The following is a 23,670-nucleotide window of genomic DNA, read 5'->3' on the forward strand; positions in this document are numbered from 1 at the left end:
GCCATTTGTTTATTCTGCCTTCCACTCTGCTTTACTAAGGATTATCCAGCAGATACTCTTCAGCAAGAAAGTCCCCACAACACTCACCCACCGCCCTTGATGAGATTGAGATCAGCATCTACTTCATCAGCACCATCGATGGCAAGGTCAATCTGTGTTGGGGGCGGAGGGGGGAGGGAGGGAGGGAAGATACAAAACTACTAAGAGACGCTGTGCAAAGCTTGAATATGTAACAACTCATCAAATGCTTAGCAGCCCTATTAGCTAGGTATAGTTATTCCCATTTAAGCAGTCAAAGAACAGGCTCCGGGAGGTTAGGCTATTCCACTAGGGTCACCAGGAAAAGAAATATGGGGTCTGGAAACCACACCTGGGTGCAGCTCTTACCCATGACATTACACTCCCTTTTCTCATTGATGGGCTTCTCTGTGGAGGAGCTAGAATTACTGAATACACAATCCCAATGTGGGTGACATCACCCCTAAGTACAGAAAAGATACATAGTATATCTATGGTATTAAAATTTCACTGCGGGGGGGGCGGGTAACAGAAAAAATGCTGAGAAACCCTGATTCAGAAGTCTCCATACTAATGTGGCAAAAAGAAAGGAAGTTTTGGGCAGACAGAGAGAACCCAATGAAGAGTTATAAAGCTGACACACATATGACGTGATCTGCAATTGGAAATTATCCGAGGCACGCCCACTGTGACCCCACCAAAGCACCTGTCTGGGCTTGCCCACTCCCACTGTGAGGAAATTCCACCACCAACCCCAAGAGCAGTCAGGAGCAAACGGGTTCATTCATCTTTCAAGATCTGAAACCAAGTAAACTCCTGGACTCTGCATGGCAATGTGGGAGCCTTAAGTATGGTTATTTAAAACAGCAGTATGAAAAAACCTCAGGGTACAAGTCAGTTCAAGTTGCTTGGCATGGCAAAGGTTTATGAAGTGTACTGAGCTTCAGCTTCACTGTGCTTCCATCCTTTCATGGAGCCGGGCCCTGGTCTGAAGAGACAGCCTGCACTGCTTCTCCCCACCCTGAACTAACCCCAGGGCCAGGCTACACGATGGCAACTCTCTGGGGCCCAGAAGTCTCCAACCTTCTTTGTGTGAGTTCCAGGCCCACCTTCAGCCCAAACCACTCTCCTCACAGTGCTGAACACTGATTCACACTCTGCCCTGGCTCTGCCCACAGAAATCCCGCAAACGAGCCCCTCCCATGGTTCTGACTCACCCCTCTGAGGCCCACATGTACCAGGATGACACAGGTTAGTAGACCAGGTCAGTACCCTCTCTGGAATACTCTCTCCTCCCCTGGCCACCCTGTCTTCAGAGTTCTGCTCAAGTTTCTTCTTCTTCACAGTTTACCTCTCCCCACAAACCCTTCTAAGTAGCACTGCTCCAGCACCAGAGGCATTTGAGTTCATATTCAGGCTCTACCAGTTACAGGGAGCGTGGCTTTGGCAAATGGCTTGCCCTCTCTGTGTCTTTTTCACACCTGTAAGATGGGATGATGATGGTATGCGCCCTCAAGACTACTGGAGATTAAGTAGCTGAATACACACCTAGCACTTGGCATAACACGAACTACACAGAAGGGCTCAGTAAATGCTAGCTATGAGTATGCTGCTCACCCTCATCAACCAGTCTCCTCTGGATTGCCCATGTGTTCAACCATCTTTGCCATTGACACTTCATTGTAATCTGTTTCCAAATGTCCATGGCTGCCTCAGATAATTACTTCTTATCTCCACTTACTGGTAAGCTCCGTGGGCCAGCTCACTCTTCTACTTCTGAGCAAGGACCACAGGAAGCTCTGGGTTCAATCCCCCTTCACTATGCCCATACTGAGCCCTCAGGGTTAAACCACAGGGAAAGTACTGGAAACTAACAACCTCTCCCCTCGTGACCTTAGCCAAATTTAATATTCAAAATCCCAGGAGAAAACCTAATATGACTCACTGACCTTTCTCCTAGACTCAACAAGATATCCAGAGCCTGTGCGCAAGTGACAGCCGTAAAAAAAGGAGACAGAAAGACACAGCAGCCCCTCTCTCTCTTACCTCTGGGTGTCGGTCCAGGTCACTGAGAGTTAAGCCATACTGCAAGATGAGCTGACGGGCCTGTGAAGAACAAGAAAAAACACCCATAATCATTTACTCTGAGCGCGTGGCAAAGATTCTCAGCATTCTTCTGGATTTAAGTGTTTGACACGGAGTCTTGACCAAGCTCCCTCCCAAATCCAACTGGGCCTACTAAGAGGTAGGAACTATAGCTCCATGAATGGCAAAACTAAGTTAATTCATCCTGGGAGCCAAAAGGAGGCAAAGAGCATATAGTGAAGACTCCCAGTGCCAGGCTAAGAGTTCCTTCTCCGTGACCTGCTATTTAAGACAATGCCATGGACTCCTAAAGCTTATGGTAGTACAGTATTTAAAAAAAAAACCTTCCTAAAATAAGAACTGAGTTGATACAAAGTGATCTCCAGGCAATCATGTTGAATAAAAATAAGCAAAAGAATATATAGACTCAGCAGAATGTATCAAAGGCAAGATGTCCAGAATGGCTAAGTGAGGAGCTCAGCAAATTGAGAATACCGCACTGGGAAAGACTTAGGATTTACTTTAGAGATATCCCTCATGTTAAGCTTAACCTTTCAAAGGGGCTCACCAAAGGGGAGAGGTGGTGTGGTTCCTGCCACCATGTGGCCCTGAGCGGACTGACAGCTGGAATAAATAGACCCTTGGACCAACCAAATCCAAGTGATAAGGATCTGTATTCATGTCAATGCCTACAATACAACAGAGGAATCAAAGGACGGAAAACTCTTCCAAAGGCATGTCTTTTTTTTTTTTTTTTTAAGATTTTTATGTATTTATTTGTAAGAGAGAGAGAGAGAGCACAAGCAGGGGGAATAGCAGGCTCCTCACCGAGCCGGGAGCCCCATGTGGGACTGGATCCCAGGACCCTGGGATCATGACCTGAGCTGAAGGCAGACGCTTAACCCACTGAGCCACCCAGGCGTCCCCCAAAGGCATGTCTTAAAATATTTTCTGCTTAAAATGAAAAGCACCCAAGATTAAAAATCAGAAAATCTCGGCTCTAATCTTAAATGAACCAGCCACATGACCCTTAGCAAGTTTTCTCACCCTATAGAAAGATGGAGATGAATGAAATGACCAATGTCAATCTTCAAATCCCAAATCCTAAGATTCTTAGAAGAAAACACAAAGATCTTGGAATTTGCAATATACATGACGTTGTTGGGATCCTAATTCAAACAAACTATAAAAATTACTTTCAAAGGATAAGACAATAGGGAAAATTTGAACCCTGGGTTTGTTTTTATGTTACCAAGGATTACTGTTAAATTTTTTGGTATTACTAAGATGTTTAAAAGCCTCCCTATTTTTCAAGAGACATAATGAAATACATATAATCAAATCATAACTGGGATTTCTTTCAAAATAACCGAGGCAGAGAATGGGATACAGATGAAAACAAAATTGTCCATGAATTAGTGATTACTGAAACTGGGTGATGTGTACATGAAAGTTCACTGTGCTGTTCTTTATCCTTTTTGAAGTGTGAAAATTTCCACATAAAAAGCTAAATTAAATTTTGACTGAAAATATCAAATTGTAAAAAAAAAAAATACATGATTTTGTTCTTATTAAAGAGAAATATATAATGAAGAGAGAAAACAATAAAAATGGTATTGCAGGGGTGCCTGGGTGGCTCGGTTGGCTAAGTGTCTGCCTTCGGCTCAGGTCATGATCCCGGGGTCCCGGGGTCGAGCTCAGGTCATGATCCCGGGGTCCCGGGGTCGAGCTCTGAGTGGCATCATCAGGCTCCCTGCTCAGCAGGGAGTCTACTTCTCCCTGTCCCTTTGCTCTTCCCTCACCCCTCTCCCCCTGCCCCGCTCATACATGCTCGCCCTCTCTATCAAGTAAATTTTAAAAAATGGTATCACAGAATTACTTCTCAGTTCCTAGATGTCTCCAAAAGTAGTCCTGGAGAAGCCATCCTAATTCCAGACCCTGAAACGATAAGAACCCTGGGAATGTCCGGAAGGCAGCCTCCCAGATGACCAGCCCCACCCCTGGTACTCGTGCCTTTGGGTAACCCCTGTCCACAAAGTCCCAGGGTGGCTCTGTGTGACAACAGCACACAGCAGAGGTGACGTGAGGTACTTCTGAGACTAGCTTATAAAGAACGCCATGGGGTGTGTAAGGGTGGCATGCTCTAGCAAGATCCTTCCCTCCTAATCTCCCTCTTCCCTCTGCCCCTCTCTTATCACACATGCCAGGGGAAACCAGCTGCCATGTCCTGGAGACACCGACAGAGCTCTCCACCAAACAGCCTGTGAAGAATTAGGGCAACGCCCACGTGACTGAGCTTGGAAGTGAATCCCTGAACCACCGTTGAGTCTTGAGATGACCACAGCCCTGGCCAACAACTTAACTGTAACCTCTGCAGTGACCCACCCAGCCAAACCACTCTGGATTCCTGACCCTTGGAAACTATGAGATAATAAATATTTGTTGTTTTAAGCTGCTAAAATTTGTTCCACAGCAACAGATACTGAATACAGATGGGTGTTAGAAAAATGATACAAACTGTACACAGTTCAATGTGATAGCCTACCATACAAAACTGTGTGATGTACTATGGTTTCCTATTAATTTTATGTACTTTAAAAACAATACTAAACCGCATTCAGATATATTACATGAAAACTAGATGTCAGGATTCCTAAGGAAAAAATCCTATGTAAATTGATCATTTTAATTTAACACTTCCTAAGTTCAAAGACTGCTTGCACCACTGGACAGTGTTACTGTTTCATGAAGATGTCTCATTTGTCAATCTGTACCGTAATCAAAGTATGAGAGAGCACACTTTATATACTCTTGTTACCTTATAGCAGTTAGCATCATTTGAGGCAATAGTTGGGTAAATAACCAATTATTCTGAATTCATTCTAGAAGCAGTCACCTAGTGCAAACCCGTTTAAAGAAAGAAATGGATGCCCAGAGAGGTCACAGTGCTAAGTTAGGGACAGAGTAAAGACCAGACATACAGTCTCCTGCCTTCCTGTCCTATCTAGGGACTAAGAAGGGAATTAGAAGAAAAGGAAAACAGAGAGAATGGTAAAAGAACAAGAAGCAGAGAATACAGGTCCATTTATAAATGGAATTGAAGTCATCTTATATAATAACACGTTATTAACGATAACAATATTAAAAGGAGTTCTTCGAGATCTTGGCATTCCTCCTCTACCTGAAATGGCCTGCCTTCTCCCAAAACCCAGCCCCAGATGCCCAACTCAAATGTTATCCTTTCCAGGAAGCCCTCCCCAATTCCCTGGGCAAGGAGTAGGTTCTCCTTCCTCTAAAACACACATTATCTCTACTTTTCTATTTGTAAATAATGACACACATAAATGTAGCATTAATTCATCCAACAAACACATACCAAGTGCCTAAGAGCCAGACACCCCACTGGACACAGGAGATGGTGAATAACACCTCCCATGCATAGAAGCCTCATATCCCTATAACAGTAAGTATACCCTCAATGATCACTATGCCCAACTGAATTCTGCCTCCTCACCAGCACCAGGAGTCAACCCATCCCAGTTCCCGTCCAGAGTGTGGCACATGAAAAGAGCCCAGTAGAGAAGTGCTGTCTATGTGGTATGGCTGGGAGGCCCTGGCAACTTCCACAAGCCCTGGGACTCTCGTCTTCCTGGACAATAAGCAATAACATAAAGACAGAATCTGCTCTTGCTTTAAACAATCTGCATCCCCATCCGCAACGTGGAGAACCCTGTACATTGACCTCAAGACCCATCAGGGTAGGACCCTTTAACCTGCTCCCCGTCTGCAAGTCCTACAACCCTCCCTTCTCATCTCTGACTGGACTCCCCACAGGACCCCTGTGAGTAGCCCTGCACACACACAGAAGTCAGAGTCACAAATGGCACGAGCTTTATTCTTCCTGTTACATGCTGAACTGTGTTCCCCTGAAAAAACAAACAAATAAACAAAAACAAGTTGGGAGTCCTAACCCCCAGTACTTCAGAATGTGACCTTATCTGGAGATAGGGTCTTCACAGATGTAATCAAGTTAAAACAAAGTAACTGGGCTAAGCCCTGATCGAACATGACTGGTGCCCCTAGAAGGGGAAATCTGGACCAGACAGATAACACAGGGAGAACGCCATGTGAACATAAAGGAAAAGATCAGGACGATGCACCTACAAGCCAAGCAACACCAAGGACAGCCAGGAAACCACCAGAAGCTAGGAGAAAGGCACACCACAGATTCTCCTTCATCTTGCACTTGATCTCAGATTGCTAGCCTTCAGAACTGAGACAATAAATTTCTGGTTTTTAAGCCACACTCAGTTTATGGTACCTTGTTACGGCAGCCCTCGGAAACCAATATGCTAACTTCAACACAGCGGCCCAATTGTGGGGCTACCAAGCCAATACCAGCTCATTCAGCCCAAATGCAGCCACAGGTTCTTGACTAAGATTAGCATCTGCTGGGTACCAGACACTCGAGCTCACAGGGTTAGGGGTCTCCTGAAGGTGCAGAGCAAACAGCCCCGTCTGCCTCTTCCAGCTCTTGAAAGTACAGGGAGCAGTAAAGCTAATGACTAGCTTGTGCTTTTGGAAAAAAGACAGGAACCAGTGCCTTGTCATTGCAATGCCACAGCTGGGCCCCCAGAAGCCTCTGGTGACTAAGGACAGCAGCATGTGGCAGACCAGCAATCCTGTTGTTCATAAATTTCACAATAAAATCTGAAAGCTTGTCCTTTCCCTTTTATCGCCTAACTGAGGTGCACTGCAGACGGACGTGAAAAATAAACACTTTTGGCTCAGACCAGATCTGGCTTTTAAATACATTTTTTTTTAATTGTCCTCTTTCAAAAACTTTTAAGGAAAAATCTACCAAAAAAAAATCCTTTAAATCCCTATGGGTTCACTTGTTTAAAAGGTAGAACATGAAATATTTTGACTTTTTCAATCATTTCAGAAGATTGCATCTGGCTAAACTTAATGCAAAATAAGTTTGGGTGTGACAGGAAAAAAACAAAACAGTAACTCTGAACAAGTGAATTTTTAAAAAGCCCTGTGAACTGTGAATGACTCCTCCACTGAATCTACTGAACTGGCCAGCATTTTCCAGTCTGGGTACACTGTTATCACTTACCACCATAAAATGCAGGTGGGTTAGGAGGATGTTATTTTAAAAACACAGAATTAAACCTCCATTTAAAGACAGCAATTTGAATACCTCCCTTTGGCTGAGCTCTTTCCCAAAACCTCTTTAAAGCTGTAATAAAGGGCGCCTGGATGGCTCAGATGGTTAAGCGTCTGCCTTCGGCTCAGGTCATGATCCCAGGGTCCTGGGATGAAGTCCCACATCGGGCTCCCTGCTCAGCGGGGGACCTGCTTCTCCCTCTACTTCTCTCTCTCTCTCTCTCTCTCTCTGTCTCTCATGAATAAATAAAATCTTTAAAAAAAAATAAAAGTATAATAAAGGAAATTTTCTAAAACACATAAAAAGAGGAGAAAACAGTAGCAAACTTTAAAAAGTGAGACCACTGATGGACAATGGTAACTGGCAAAAATGAGAAAGACAAATCCTAAGGCAGTACTGCAGGAAGCTAAGAAGCAACCAAATAAACAGCACAGAAAGAACCTCCCAAAAGATTCGGGGCTGCGTGGCACTGCGAACTTCAGGAAGCAGAAACGGCAGTGGGAGTAAAAGAGGGAACACTCGTTGAAAGGTTGAAAGGGTACTGAGGAACCTGCTCTCTCTCTCTCTCCACTCCTCCCAAAGCAGCATGTTTATTCTCTGGAGAAGGTCCAAAAGCAGATCTCAGGACTGGCTACAGGCACAGCTGGAAGACCGGGGTACTCCAACAGTGAGCTCTTGCTACACAGCAGCTACTCCAAAACTTGGAGGCTTAAAAGAGTGAATATTGAACAGGCATTTCTCCAAAGACATCCAGACAGCCAAAAGACACAAGAAAAGATGCTCCACATCACTCATCATCATAGAAATGCAAATCAAAATTACAATGAGATATCACCTTACACCTGTCAGAATGGCTAAAATCAGAAACACCAAGTATTGGTGAGGATGTGGAGGAAAAGGAACCTCATGCATTGCTGGTGGGAATGCAAACTAGTGCAGCTGCTGTGGAAAACAGTATGAAGGTTCCTCAAAAAATTAAAAATAGAACTACCATTGATCCAGTAATTCCACTACCGACCAAAGAATATGAAAACACTAATTTGAAAAGAATATATGCGCCCGTACATTTAGTGCAGCATTATTTACAGTAGCCAAATTACAGAAGCAGCCCAAGTGTCCATCAATAGATGAATGGATAAAGAAGCTGTGGTGTGTGTGGGGCGCCTGGGTGGCTCAGTCGTTGAGCGTCTGCCTTCGGCTCAGGTCAATGATCCCGGGGTCCTGGGATCGATCCCCGCATCGGGCTCCCTGCTCAGTGGGAAGCCTGCTTCTGCCTCTCCCACTCCCCCTGCTTGTGTTCCCTCTCTCGTTGTGTTGCTCTCTGTCAAATAAATAAGTAAAATCTTTAAAAAAAAAAAAAAAAAAAAGCTGTGGTGTGTGTACACATACACACACACGAATATTACTCAGCCATAAAAAAAAAAATGAAATCTTGACATTTGCAACAAAATGGGTGGATCTAGAGGGTACGATGCTAAGTGAAAGAAATCAGTCAGAGAAAGACAAATACCGTATGATTTCACTCATATGTGGAATTTAAGAAACAAAACAAAGAAAAAAAAAAGAGACAAACCAAAAAACAGACTCTTAACTACAGAAAACAAACTGGGAGTTATCAGAAGGGAGACGGGAGGCAGGGATGGGGATTAATAGTACACTTACAGTGATGAGCACTGGGTAATGAGTAGAACTGATGAATCACTATTTTGTACACCTGAAACTAATATAACACTGTATACGTAAACTGCACTGGAATTAAAATTTTTTAAAAATTAATTTTTTAAATTATATATTTTAAAAAAGCAACTATGTATTAATTGTCATGATTCTATGGACTGACTGGGAAGTCTCTGGAGTGGGCTGGCAGGTGTAGGATGACTTGCCTCACAAGTCATGTGAGGAGCAGCAGCTCCATGCCTGGAGCTGCTCGGCCTCTTACCCTCCAGGACAGCAGCCTGGGTTTGTGACAGCAGCCACAAGATGGGCCAAGCCCCACTGCAAAAGCACTTTTCGATTCTCTGCTGGCATACCATGTGACCATTTGGTCACATCCCATTGGCAAAACAAGTCACAATCAAGCCCAGAGTCAAAGAAACATTGCAGAATGTTGTAGACACTTCTTTCCCAACTACCACAGGTATTTTGCTGAAAACTGAGAGCAAGATTATATCCGGAATAATGACAAGATGTCTTCTAGCCCTTTTTGCCTACTTGAATCCCAGGACACAGGTGGCCATGCATACCCCCTCCCAAAGGGGCATGGGCCAGACTTCTCTGAGAAAGCTGAGCAGCCGGAAGCAAATAATCTGACATCAGGAGTTCCCAACGAGAGGGCTTGGCAGACAAGCCTGGAGCAAAGACCACCTTCATCCTATGAGCTAGTTTCCAATCAGCCTCTTAGTCCAAAATGAGCAGATAGCGAAGGAAGGCCAGAATAAGAAATGACCAAAGCAATCTAAAAATATTTTGACTGTATTGGTTGGTTCTCAAAACTCTGAATTATATGCAAAAAAGAGTAAATTTTACTGTACGTAAATTATAATTCCAACAAACTGTAAAAAAAAAAAAAAAAACCTTTGAGGAAGGAACAGATATAAGGAGAAAAAAAATCTTAAAACAAAAACAAAATTATCGTTAACAACTTCACGGAGACAAGGGAAGAAACTGAAAAAGCTGAACCCATTAAACAAGAACAAACAAAAAAACCCTCAAAAAACAAAACAAAAAATCTTATTTAAAATTAAACATGAGAGTAAATAAGCTCAATAGAAGGGTTGGAAAAGACAAAGCTAAGTAGATAATAGGACAAAACAGGCCACAAGCACCAAGGATACAACAAGCATCCTCCAAAGAAAGACCAGAGAAAATAGGGGCAAGAAAGTTATAGGAGTAATGGAAAAAACTCCCCCAAATCAAAGAGTATGAGTTTGCAGAATGAAATGTCCCAGCAAGCGCCCAGCAGCGTGGACGAAAACAAACCAACACTAAGACACAGCATGGTGAAATTTCAGAACACTGGACATGAAGAAAAGCTAATATAAGAATATAAAGGTTCAAAAAGTGAAAAAAATAGGTTTCAGGGGCGCCTGGGTGGCTTAGTCTGGTAAGTGTCTCACTCGATCTCAGCTCAGGTCTTGACCTCAGGGTCACTGAGTTCAAGCCCCGTGCTGGGGCTTTAAAAACAAATAAATAAAATTTAAAAATAGGTCTCATAGAAAGGATCAAGAATCAGAATGGCACCAAGCTCCTCAACACGAAGTGAAAATTAGGACAACAGAGACAATAGATAAATGCCTTCAAAATTCCTCAGAAATGATTTTACATATACTTCTCTAAATCAAATAACCAACTTCAAGAAAGGCTAGAATAAAGACATTTTCAGATATCCAAAGTGTCTACAAATTTGCACCCCACACACTTGGATAGCTACCTAAAGGATGTGCTTCACTCAAACTGAAGTAAACAAAACAAAAGGCTGGGGGTGAGGAAGAACAGGACCAAGAAAGAGAACGATCCAAAAGAGAAGAGAAGGAAGGCTCTTGCCTGCAAAGGGAGACCCCAAGACAACAGCCAAGTGCACCTGCCACAGCAATCCCAACCCCAACGACCCAGACAGGCTTGGCCAAGATGAAATGGGTGGAGTGTAATAACCAGAAAGAAATGTCAAAAAGAAGTGAGATTTTCCCATCCGTGTAGAGTCTGGGGTTGAATGAGTAAGGAGTATGCAGACAACCAAGCAAATGGAAAAAACAAAGGCAACATTTACTTAACTTTTAGGAAAACGAAAATAACAGGCAGGTAAGGATGTGTTCACAGCACATTACATGGCTGGGCCAGAGTTTGGCCAATCACGGTTTTGTATACACCGAGTAACGCTTCAACAAAATATAACTGTATGGAACATCAAGAGAGAAGGCTGTGTGTGAACTGGGAGAGCAAGGAGGTAAAAACTAAGCAAACACCCATCTTCCATTCATCCATTCAGTGGAGAATTACTATACCAAGTTGAAAAATATTTTTAAGTAGCAAGAAAAGCATGTAGTTTCCAGATACTGGAGCAAATGTCCAACCAGCTAAGAGTTTTAAAACTCCCCATGCACTACACCATGCCTAACACAGAATACACTGAAATATTCACTGAGTGAACACATGAAGGCATCTATAGCCCCACTTCTGAGCAGCAGTCCTCCATAAGTATCTGCTCTCCTGCTCCTGGCTCTCTCACCTACAGCAACCCTGGTGCACAACCCAACGCCACGCCTCCAGTTCCTCCGGGCCTCAAAAAATTCAACAGCAAGTGCCAAGATGCAGAATGGAAAGCAGGACATACCTGGAAGGAGGTGGGAATGCAGACAAGGTTCAGATTCTCTTGTTTGACTCTTTCAGCTGTGGAGACAAAAGCCGTATTGGTGGTTTTTCACTCTCCTCATTGTTTCTTGTCACGTGCACACTTCCTCAAATCCAACAGGAAAGGAAAGGTCTATCCCCCACTGACAGCCGCCTTTCATTCTGTGTCCCCAGCCTCGGTGAAAAAGCTTGTGAACATACATCGCGCACACAAGACAGGGACACTAGAAAGCTCAAGGAGTAAACACTACCTACAAAAAGAGCAATGTCACATGTTTGTTACTATTATGTGCCTGGCAATGTTCAAAGACCTTTGTACATGTGAACTCTTTTAGTCCTAACAACCCAAAGGTGAGTTGCAATTATTATTCCCATTTTATAGATGAGGAAACTGAGGCACTGACTGGTTAAAGTTCACTGCATAGATATAGCACTAAAAGGTGGCAGAGCTGAGCTATGATCCCACCCAGTCTAGCTCCAGTCTTAACTACTTCCTTATATTGCCTTTCACAGAAAAAAAGAGAACTTTACTTTTACATTTAGCAAAAACTATCATTTGTAGGCCCCAGAGGGTGGGCTTATTCATTTTGGATTTATACCTTTCTGGAGGGGAAAAAAAAAGTCTTAAGGAAACAACTATCTTATTAAAATTTCAAGTCTTTTTAATCATTGGGTCTGCATCGTGGGAGGTTCAGAAGGCACTACTCTGAACCCCACAGTAATCCCTGTGCCCTAAAATCCTCCACACACTCAATGCTAAGGGAGAAAGGTATGCAACACTAAAGCCCAGGGTTAAGCCAATGAGGAGGATTCCACAAGCCCTCACTCCAGCACCACAACCACTCTTTTAAAGACACAGTATTCCTGGACTTTGTCTCCTGAGCACTGCCCCTTGGCACCTAGAAGCAATCAGCAGTCAGGCAAGCCTATCCTCTGAGCTCTGTTTTAACAAACAAAAGCAGGGCAGTAAAACCTGTTGAACAGCCACAGGGGCTGATAATTCCTGAGCCTTTCCTAAGCTCAGAGACACCCTAATCAGGGTGGAACCAGCAGGAACCAGCCACCAACTTCGGGGGCCTCAAATCCACTCCAGGGTCATGGACAGGGCAACTGAGCTCAGTTTGTCTGTCTGAGATTGCCTGAGGAACCCAAAGGCTTTAGAAGGCTCGCCTCAAGGCCCCTGGGGCCACACACAGGACCACTGTGAGAATTAAAATTCTGTTGAGACCCCATCTTAAATCAGCTCCTCCACTCCAGATGAGCAGAGTAAACAAAGCCAGGCATCCCCCAAAGGTGGCTGGAGGCCCAAAAATACCTCTCAGAGCAGAGTTGGGCAGGTACCAAACCTGTACCCCACTCCCTCCCCCTCCTCTCCACCCCCACCCCTACCATCCCACAGAAGACCCAGTAGACAGCCCAAGAGCTTACCTATTCGTTGCACAGCATGAACAATTGTAGAGCCACTTCCAATTCCTAGCACTTGGTTATTCTGCCAAAAAAAAAAAAAAAGAAAAAAAAACCAAAACTCATTAATACCATATTTTACTCCCTCTTTAGCCCACTTTCTAGATCAATTCACCAACATGAGTGCAAGGTAAGTACTGTGCCCATTTTATAGAAACATCAGCACTGAACAGAGCCACAGGAGAGTTGTACTTTATCCTAGTGCCCATGGCCATTTATCAGCAGCACCCTCCTCCTTTCATGTCTGACCCTAACATCACCAATTCCTCCTGTTAAAAAGATAAACTGAGGCACATTAAAATTTTGTTAAGCGTTTATTTGAGCAAGTCAGGTATAATCCAATCTAGCAGACGGAAAGGAGCTCTACGGAGCTATACGAAACAAGACTTTTATAGCCAGAGGAAGCGTGAACAAGGAAGTCCTAGCAGGCAAAAAAGCAGACTGGTTATTGCCAGGTTACTTTTCTTTAGAGGATGGCAGGGGTCTAACTTATGCTGATCTGACAATTCCTAATTTAACATTCCATTTCTGGGAGAGCTGAAACAGTAATTAAGTCTCCTTTTTGGTGACATGAGCTTAGCACAAGTGACTCAATTTGGGGCCTGCTGTCTCGTTTATAACAAAAGAAAATCTCACTATGGGCTTCCCCTTACCAAATGAGTTGTTAATCAGTTGCTGGAACGCTAAGAAATTTGACATGAAATATTTCAGCATGCTGAACTTCCTGAAGTTGCTTATTCAAAGTGAGGTTGTGTTGGGGGGGGTAACGGATATTGTTAAATGATGATTTAAAAAAAAAAAAGACCATTAGAGACGATGGACTCTGAAAAACAAACTGAGGGTTCTAGAGGGGAGAGGGGTGGGGGGATGGGTTAGCCTGGTGATGGGTATTAAGGAGGGCACATTCTGCGTGGAGCACTCGGTGTTATGCACAAACAATGAATCATGGAACACTACATCCAAAACTAATGATGTAATGTATGGTGATTAACATAACAATAAAAAATTATTTAAAAAAAAGGTAAAATCACGATACTGTTACAACCTGTTCACAGGAAAAACCCAAGAACCATAAATTCATATGCAATCAAGAAATGTTCAAATGAATTTACAAGGTCTTTAGGGTAATAATCAGTTGAATCTCATAAAACACAATTAATTTCCATTTCTATGGACAGAAATTATCTGCATTGTTAAGAGTGTTCTAAAATTAAAAGTCTCTCCCTACAGAGTTGTGACAGGCCTACTTGGAAGGCTAAGGCACACACCTGCAAGCTCCAGCACTCCAATGAAAGGATATCCAACAATCTCTTTTGCTCACTTCCAAGTCTTAAATGTTTCCTTAAAAGGTTGAATTCTTCTCTAAAGTGGGGAGGGGCACCTGGGTGGCTCAGCTGGCCTTCAGCTCAGATCATGATCTCAGGGTTCTGCTCTGAGGGGAGTCTGCTTCTCCCCCCGCCCCCCCGCCTTGTGCACACGTGCGCACAAGCTCTCTCTCTCAAATAAATAAAATCTTTAGAGTGGGGATAACTGGTCTTGGAGGTTACAAGGGGTTGTTGTGAGATCTGACTTAAATTAACATGTATAAATCTTCTTGGTAGGTGCTAAATAAATGGTAGCTGCTGCTTTGGTTTTTAGCTCTTTTGCCTTAGACTGGCAGGAAGTTGCTTAGGAACTGAGTGAGCTCCACATTAGTTCCTAAATGTAGTACCCTGACCCTGTTTTGCAGTTTGTGGTCTAACTGACCTTGGCTGGGTCCCTAGTCTGCTCTTAGGGACTTGCCCCCTTTCTTAAGATGACAGGCTCAGTAATATGATGCCTGTTTCTTGTCCTTTGTACTCACAAGTACTCTCTATCTCTTACACATTGTCCCTACTGCAGATAAAGACTCTTTCTCATAATCCTAAGCAAGCCTCACCCTCTTCCCACATTCTGAGGCAGGCTTGGGCAAAACAGGGACCTCCGGGCATCGACTGGTCATAATGCTGATGTGGTTTGGTATTTCAAAACCTCTGCCATCCCCTTGACACAGGGAAACTGAAGAGACCCCCACGGGGGGGAAAAAAACTGCTTTTTTGCTCCTTTTCCTGCTTCTATTCTTGCTAGGACCTGCACCCCCACCCTAAACACACCTCACAGTTATCAATAACATATGTCCTACTTGTAAAGGTCAAGGAGTTAACGATACCTTTAGAGTCTTCCAGCACAACAGATAACATCTAAGGAGTGACTAGGTGGGGTCATCATGAACGGGTTTTCCAAGACCCTGACTCCAGTCACCTTGATGCCAAGACCCCTGGCTCCAGGGCATAAGATGGAAGACACCTGAGCACTCAACCTTGTTTTGACCAGTTCCTAGATGCCTGAGAGGCATGTACACCAAGCCACTATCCTCAATTAAAAACTGCAGCCCCCAAGCAAAGACGAGACTCCTTTCCTTCCTGAGTCTCCAGACACTCCATCTACAATACTCTCTCACGCTATTCAATAAACTCTGCTCTCACCTCCTACCAGCTTGAGTTTGATTTTGATCCTGTGTGAAGCCAAGGACCTTCTTGGCTGGTCCTGTGGGACTGCCTCTGGTTCCTCAGACCTGGCGAGCCTGCATCACCCTAAAGAAAAGGTAACTTTCATGGTTACTTCAGGCTTTCCCCCCTTCTGCTGACTTCAGGGAGGCTCTAGATGGTGGGCTTGATGTTCCCTGTTATGCCACCAGCCTGAAGGTGCCTGTGGTCAGTCCCCTGCCTTCTAGATACTAAGCTTACGTGAAAAGCCACTGAAGCTAGAAAACTCTGCTTTTCACTCCTGGGGTGTAAGTAGGCTCTGTGTTTTTCGTGGGCCTTTTCCTTTCTGACTGTCCCTGGGTGGGCCAGAAATCTTTCAGCACTCACCTACAGACCATTTTTGTAAAGCCAGCTTAAACTGCACATTCTAAGTAAGCCAAATCTTTTGCCTGATAGGAAGCAGGGAGTGTTAAAAAAAAAAAAACAAAACAACAACAAAAAAAAGGGCAACCCTGTTGGGACCCCCCTCACTCTTGAGAGCTTTTTCTGTATCTTCACTTAATAAACTTTGAACACTTTACTCAAAAAAAAAAAAAAAAAAAAAAAAAAAAAAAAGGCCCCAAATGGAGTTCTTATGCTAAGCCCCAGGTCACCAAACCAAGACTGGACTTAATTACAGTTTCGGCTCCCCCCAAAATGGAATCTTAAGCCAGTCAATCAGGAATTGTCTGATCAACACTAGCTAGGTAATGTGCCTGGGAGACCCCTACCATCCCCTATAAGGAAAGTGACCTTGTAATAATCAACCTGCTTTCATGCCTAGTACTTCTTAGTTCCTGTCCCTTCTGGCTATAAAAGTCTTTCATTTTGTATAGCTCCTTAGAGCGCCCTTCTGTGTGCTAGGCTGGATGTTGCCTGATTCATGAATCACTGAATAAAGCCAACAGATTTTGAAGATTTACTCAGTTGAATTTTGTTCTTTAATATTTTGTAGGAGAAAGAAAAGTCCTGGGGGCAACTCAGGACAAACTGAGAGCTATAGCCAACATCCCTCACTTCACACAGGACAAAGGCCACAGGAATACCCAATGCTAGCCCCTCGGCCCATATCTGGTATAGTCCTTCTCAAAGCAAGACTAAATCTCAAACTATAAAAAATTAGAAAGAATGACCAACAAGCAGAGGGAGCTACAAAAAAGAAATCAAATGCTAATACCCCAGCAACTAAAGCACTTCTAGCTGGGCCTCCCCTACCTAGAGGGTTTTACCCATCAGCCTCTGTGTGAAAGCTGATGGAAATCACTTTGACTAGCTCATAGTTCCCAAGTCATCAAACAGATCAAGGGGCCTCAGAGCAGACCTTGTTCTAGCTAAGAATTCCACCTTCAGTGATGTCCTCAAGAAGGCAATGCATCCAGTAGTCATTTAGCTACCTAGGCAAACCTTAACAGCAAGGTCTTCCAGACAAGTGAATGGTATGTCAAAATGTACAAAATAGCTAAATATGTGAATATGTAAAAATCTTCAAGTAATGAGAAAAGTACTTAATTTACTAATGCCTAGGTAGGCTCAACCTGACTCTCACACCTGACCTGAAGCCCATAGCTCTAGCTCTACCGTCCTCTGCCAGAATCCTCATTACCATACACTCATGTCACCCACAGGCTCCCAGCAGGCAGGTGGCACTCAGATAACTCTGGTGAGTCAGACAAGCTCTATGAAAGGCTCTTCCCTTGATTCCTGGAGGAGGCCAGGAAATGGCAGGGACCTGCCAGGCCCAAAGCTCTTCAACCACGTGGTCCTCCTACCTTGGAATCAAATGACTGGCCCAGGAATCAGTGTCCTAGCCAAAGCAAAACAGAGATAGCGGAAGGCTGCCTCTGAGGTGACCCAATAGCAGACAGCTGCCAGGCAAACTCTGCTGGAGAAGCAGGCCCCTTCTGATGGGCAATACTAAATCACATGTCATATATGCAACATCGGAACTTCACTCACTGTGTTGAGTAGGTTTACTTGGAAATACTTCTGCTGACCAACTGGAGTCACTACTCACCAACTTCTTCAAGCTAAGTCTGTCTAAAAACAAAGAGAACAAAGGAAGCGACAGACCTTCAGGAGAACACGGCCCTGAATGGTAACCTATCCCGGGTGGCTATACTCCCAGAAACAGGCAGATCTAAGTTCAGAGTGGCTACCCAAAGGATTCAGCAGCAAACTCGCCAAGTTTTCTATCCATCCAGATGTGGAAGTCATCACCACAACAGAACACCAATGGGCTAGGCAACTGGAAACCCTACAGTCCAGAGAGTCTAAGCAAAGGGCCACCAATAACTTACAACCTCCGTATTCCTGTCTACACTCCACACAACTCAGCAAACATTTACCAGGCAGGCCCCACTGTGACCAACACTGAGTGAAGATAAGGTTAACTATCCACTAGGAGCTTACTCTTTAGGGGGATAGGAGAGAGAAACATATAGATGACTAGAATGTAAGACACCATAAAGCACCTAAGAGGTATAAAGTGCTACAAAATCAAAGAGATCTCGCCCAACTTAGAGGAGACTAAGGAAAAACTGAAAGGAGAAAAGGATCTTTGAACCAAACCCTAAAGGACACATACGATTTGAACCAGCAAGGTCAGAGGACAAGAAAGAGCGTTCTAAGTAGAGTGTAATGATATTAAAATGCACACTATATGCCACTATATATTTTCCAATGTTCTGGTACATGGAGAAGAAAGGATTCCAGAAGGACACAAGACTGTGGGCTTCAGGAGAAGAACCACAGCCTCTCATCTGTGTATCCTCTCCATCTGGCCCAGTACCTGGCTTGCAACAGATACTTCAGATATGGAATGTGAACATTAGGATGAGGCCACCTGAGGGCCACTGTGACAAACAGATGAGAGATACAGAAGATGATAATGCAGCACTTGGAAGGTTGGCAGAGGGGACAAGATAAGGGCAACTGCAAACCTCTGGCCATGCGGAGAGCCTCAACTGGGAAAGATGGTAAGTCAAAGGGAAGGGTCAGGTCTAACAACATTCCAAAGGTGGAACCAACAGAACCTTGCACGTGACCATCTCCGTAAACTTAGACAAGTGAGTAAAGAATTTCAAGACACAAAGCGCTAGATGACACATGGCTTAGACGGTGCAAAGGATAACGCCCTGGAGAGGGCAGCTAGCTAAGCCTTGACAATTAGACACATGACTATGTTCAATAAATGTATAGGTTTGAATTAATTATCCTGTTTGCAAAGTATCCAGGACCTGACTTTCCTTCTCCCTGTAGCCACATTTCTGGCCACCATACCAACTGCCTGACACGTATTAGGCCATCAAATATCTGGTAAATGAATGAAATGAATAAATCAACGTTTAAGAGTAGAAAAAACAAAATCAGGTAATGTTAGCATCTCAGGAAGAAGTTTGGTAGGGAAAGCAGGTGCAACTGAGATTGGGGTGAGTTGCCCCCAAAAGGCCAATGAAGATCTCCCTATGATCACCTGGTAATTTCACAGAATAATGTAGCTGGAGTTCAGTGTTTTGTAGCTCCAGCCAGAGGTGGGGGCTTGAAGATTTTTATGGAAGCAAATGCATTGTAAGATGAAAGTCAGAAAGACTTATGCCACCAAATATTAATAGGTTAATAAGAATACTAAGATATGGGGCTTCTCTAATTGTACAGATTTCATTTACTCATCTATTAATTATTCACTTTATACAGGCATTTTAAAATTTCAGCTTACCATCCCAATTTTGTAGCTGAGGCACTGAATCCTAAAAGTAGAGCCGGACTACACATTCTGCGTTGTCTCTGTGAATTCCCATAGGAAACTCCATTGCTAACCAGACTGGAACAAACTACACCAGAACAGAGCAGCTATGGAACCGGTGAAAGGGCACTGGAACAGGGGTCACCCAGTTTGGGTTCTGGAAGATCTACAGAACATGCTGATCCACAGATTACCACACTGGTCCCTCCCACTTAGCCAAGCTATTCGAGGATCAAACACCATCGTAGCAAAGTACTCTGTACATGGAAGCATTAACAAATGTAAAGAACTATCACGAGGAGAAAGGGAATCAGAAACCACTTTCTAAGAAACAGAAAAGAGAGACAAAAGGCCAACAAAGTCAAGGAAACTCCACCAAAGGGCAGAGATACTCCACTTGGCTCGACGGAAGTACCATAATTAAGGTAATTAACTTGATTGATGACAGCAAATCCACTCAGGTTAAGAGACTCCACTAAACAGCACCACACCCGTCACTTAACAACTGGGGCCACGACCTCACCGGTAACAGCTAAACCTGATCTCTGCGCCCCAACCTTAAATAGATTCCTCCAGAATCCCACTGTCCACCCAGCCCTGTCAAAGGCAAGAGGTTTTAAAACCCTCTTTCGCTCTCTTTCACTAGCGAGTACACTCAGGACCGTACACGCGCCAAGCCAAGAACCTCCTTGGAGTGAAATTTCAAAGCAATTTTCAAACCAGCTCTCCACCGGCTTCCCAGCATAGTGAAGATCTCTTGGCAGCTCCAGAGCTCACCATTTTCTACTTGTTAATAAGGAAGCCAGCAGCATGGCAAGTCCCTTCCAGCGCCACTCCAAACACATGAGATACCACCACACTCCACTTTGCAAACTGTTACCCGGCCGGACAAGGAGTCTTTAGAAAGCTCAACTTTTAGGAATCTCGCCCCCCAGTCGATCCCACATGTAAAAGACCTTTAAGGAGCACGGAAAAGGGGGGATCTAAACCCGGGTACAGTGTACACCCTCTCCCCTCTCACGCAGCCCCCGCCCCGGCTCCGGCAGTACCCGGAACACGCAACACGAGCCCATCACGCAGAGCACGGGAGCCCCACGCCCGGAGCTGCTCACCCTCACGTGGTTCTCCACGGCCGCGCGTCCCGCCAGCTTCTTGGCCTCCTCCGCCTTGGACATCGTGGAGGGGGCCGGGCAGGCGCTGTTGGCGTCCCCGCCGTAGGTACCTGTGCTACCGACGCCGGCGCGGGTCCCGGACTGCGCGCGCCCGGGAGGCTGCACGTGGGAACCCAGGACGCCCCAGCTGTTCCCGCCTCCGCCAGAGGCCGCGCCCCCGGCCCGCCCGGGCAGCGGGGCCAGGACCCGCCCGTAGAGGGTGCTGAAGGGCCCGGGGCGCTGCATCCCGACGCCAAGCTCCAGCCTCCGCCACGGTCCCGCCCCCGGCTTGTCCGGAAGTCTGGTGGCTGACGCATACGGCCCGCGCCGGCAACTGTGGGGGTCCTTGCTGGGAAATGTAGTTCGGTGGCTCCGGCAGTCTTAACCTACGCACCAGCCGGGACTACCAGTCCCACAATGCTGAGCGACTGGCGCGCAATAGGCCGCGGCGGGCTTGGGCGCGGTGGACCGTGAGGACTGAGCCAAGAACCGAACCTGATTGTGACGGCTAGCCGGGGTGTTCAGGCTACCTTTGGGTGGGTTCCCCGGATCCTTTTGTCTGCCCTCTCAAGCGAGAAGGGGGTGGTAGAGCTGAACCCGTCGTTTTTTTCCAGAAGTAAGAACATGGCCGTGGACGAGTCCTTAGGCCAGTCGCTCTTCTGGAGACGTCGCCCTCTTTTGAGAGTGACTTCTGTAGACACTCCCCAGCGAAACGCACATGCGGTTTGGCGGGCTTGTTATTGGACAGAAACCGGGTTCTGAACTCAGGTTCAGCTGCTCCCCGCTGGAAAATCAACATTCGAGAGACAAGTGATGGTGGGAAAAGAAAGGTTACTTTATTCTGGATGCCGGCAACCTGGAAAGATGGTAGACTAACGTCTCAAAGACCATCTTCCTCATCAGGCAAAGCCAGAGAGTTTTAAAGGGGAAGGCATTGAAAAAGGGAAGGGGGCTGCGTGCAGAGAAGCCGGTGCCCAGGCAGCTAGTCGTATGTGGACGTGACCATAAACAGACTTGATGGCGTCAGTGGCATCTGTTTTCGAATGTAGTCAGGCCTTATCTTCTGGGCCTTCATTCCTCAAGGCCAGTGGCCTGCAAATCTAAGGAAGGTAGGCTGGTTCTGCTATAGACCTAGGGACTTAGGTTAGCAAGCAAGGAGTGCATAAGCATGAAGCAAGTTAACCCTAGACAGTTGGAGTGCTGTTACACGCTGAAATCTTACCATTAGAGCTGAAGGCCCAGGACTACAAGTTTAGAACTCCCGGCCTTAGACGTTGTTCTGCACCAGACAGTTTTGGATGGCTTACCATCCCCACGATGGAGCCTGGCCCCGCACATACAAGTATGTCCACAGAGACCTGGCAATCCTTGATGACTAATGAAGGGATTCAGAATAGGTGTCCCCAAAATGTGCCACTTTGTCAGGTGGACTATTTTGAGCTGAAAGCAATCCAGACCCTGAGGACTCAGGAGAAACTTTTGCTCCTCCCTCAACTGCCTAGAAGTATCTAAATTGGGTGTCTTTCCTAGAATAAGAGTTATTACCAATGATAAATTTTATCTGACATCTGTATAGCAGAGCAAACATCTAATTACGCATCATCTGCTCCCTTACTGCCTGTGAATTGCCCTCCCCCTTTGAAGCCCAAGGCACTTCTCCTATTCCTTAGCTCAGAATGGCAGTCTCAATATACGCCAAGAATTTGTCTCTGTGAACCCTTGAGCAGCATCAGTCTGATTTACCAGGTACCGAGCCCCAAAGAAGGGATGGATTTCTGTCTCACATCAAGAAGGAGGCAAGAAAGGAAGAAAATAACCTGTTTTGCCACTTCAGTATATAAATGAGTTCTTCAGAGAAAGCAGAGGGGCCCTTTCTAAGACTGGACCACACCTTTTAGCCAGGGTCCCTCGAAACTGGCTTCCTCACCTCATTCAGTTCTCTGCCTGCTCAGTGATCTTCCCTGCTCACTTTAATAAAATACCCCTGCCCCAATCCTCAGCCCCCCAGTCCCCACCTCACGCCCATCATATCATCCTATTCTTCTGGAACATCATCCTGTTAAGTAATGTTTGTTTATTGCCTGTATTTCCCCTTTCTAGAAAGAAACAGAAAACTTGCCTTTCTTCACTAACGGATGCCTGAATTTACAGAATGAATGAATATAGGGAACCAGCCCTTGGCTCCTCCTTCCCCTCATCCTCCAACTCCCCACCTTCACCCCTACTCCACCTCAGGCATGGTACAGAATAATTCCCCTCGTTTTTAGCTTATAAGCTGTTTTAAGAGTTTAAGAAATAATTTTGCTAAGAAACAATGATAAAACAACAGACCAAAATAATTCCATCTCAAGTGTTTTTCCTGTAACTCTGGAGCTGTTGGCTAAGTATGAAGCGCACTGCAGGCATCGGATGCTCCACAAAGCATTCCTGACGTCTTTTACACTAACTGTTTCTTTGCTGAGTTCCCTGACTCAAGACTCAGCCAGAGCTTAGAGAGGAGGGACTTCTGGTAGAGGCTGCTGGGCCTGGTGTCACCAAACATGGGCAAGGTGCAAGCACAAGAGGAACAGACCTGAGGTCAGCTACATTTGTTCCCTCCACTAGAGAAGCAGGATACATCTTGAGTACCATTTAAGTGGCCTGACATAAAGTTCTACTAATGGGAAAAGGAGCTGCAGGAAAAGAGCAGCTCTTTATTATTACAGAGAAAATAAAAGCAAAACAAGTTGCTAACATTCTCAGCATGTTTTTCTTAAATTGGTTAAAGTTGGTTAAGTCCAGACTCTTCAATTTTTTATCTAAATATTTATTGGCCTTATAACTCAGATGTTTTGATTATAATATTTTAATAGACTTTACTTCTTAAAACAGTTTTACATTCATAGCAAAACTGAGCAGAAGGTACAGAGATTTCATGTATATTCACAACCCCCACATATGCATAGCTTTCCCCATTCTCAAACATCCCTCACCAGAGTGATACATTCGTTACTGTTGGTGAACCTACATTGACATATCACCCAGAGTCCACAGCTTGCATTATGAGTGGCCCTTGGTGTTTGACATTCTATGGATTTCCACAAAAGTATAATAACATGTATCCACCACTGAAGTATCATACAGAGTAGTTTCACTGTCCTAAAAATC

The 23,670-nt window shown here is 44.9% G+C and overlaps 1 protein-coding gene across 1 annotated transcript in view; it reads right to left on the reverse strand.

Annotated features, from left to right (window-relative positions):
• Nucleotides 1-20,808, reverse strand: part of RPIA (ribose 5-phosphate isomerase A) — a 30,786-nt gene extending 9,978 nt beyond the window's left edge. The window contains exons 1-5 of the mRNA XM_025868226.2: nucleotides 20,485-20,808; nucleotides 13,052-13,112; nucleotides 11,607-11,662; nucleotides 2,065-2,124; nucleotides 88-152 (exon numbers count right to left, since the gene is read on the reverse strand). Of these exons, the coding sequence (XP_025724011.1) occupies nucleotides 88-152; nucleotides 2,065-2,124; nucleotides 11,607-11,662; nucleotides 13,052-13,112; nucleotides 20,485-20,769 (527 nt within the window). The 5' untranslated portion in view covers nucleotides 20,770-20,808. The remainder of the gene's footprint in view (nucleotides 1-87; nucleotides 153-2,064; nucleotides 2,125-11,606; nucleotides 11,663-13,051; nucleotides 13,113-20,484) is intronic.
• Nucleotides 20,809-23,670: the final 2,862 nt, after the last annotated feature.

This window comes from Callorhinus ursinus, unplaced genomic scaffold (assembly GCF_003265705.2).
Source record: "Callorhinus ursinus isolate GAN/ISIS: 27379988/994484 unplaced genomic scaffold, GSC_fseal_2.0 scaffold10, whole genome shotgun sequence".
NCBI lineage: Eukaryota > Metazoa > Chordata > Mammalia > Carnivora > Otariidae > Callorhinus > Callorhinus ursinus.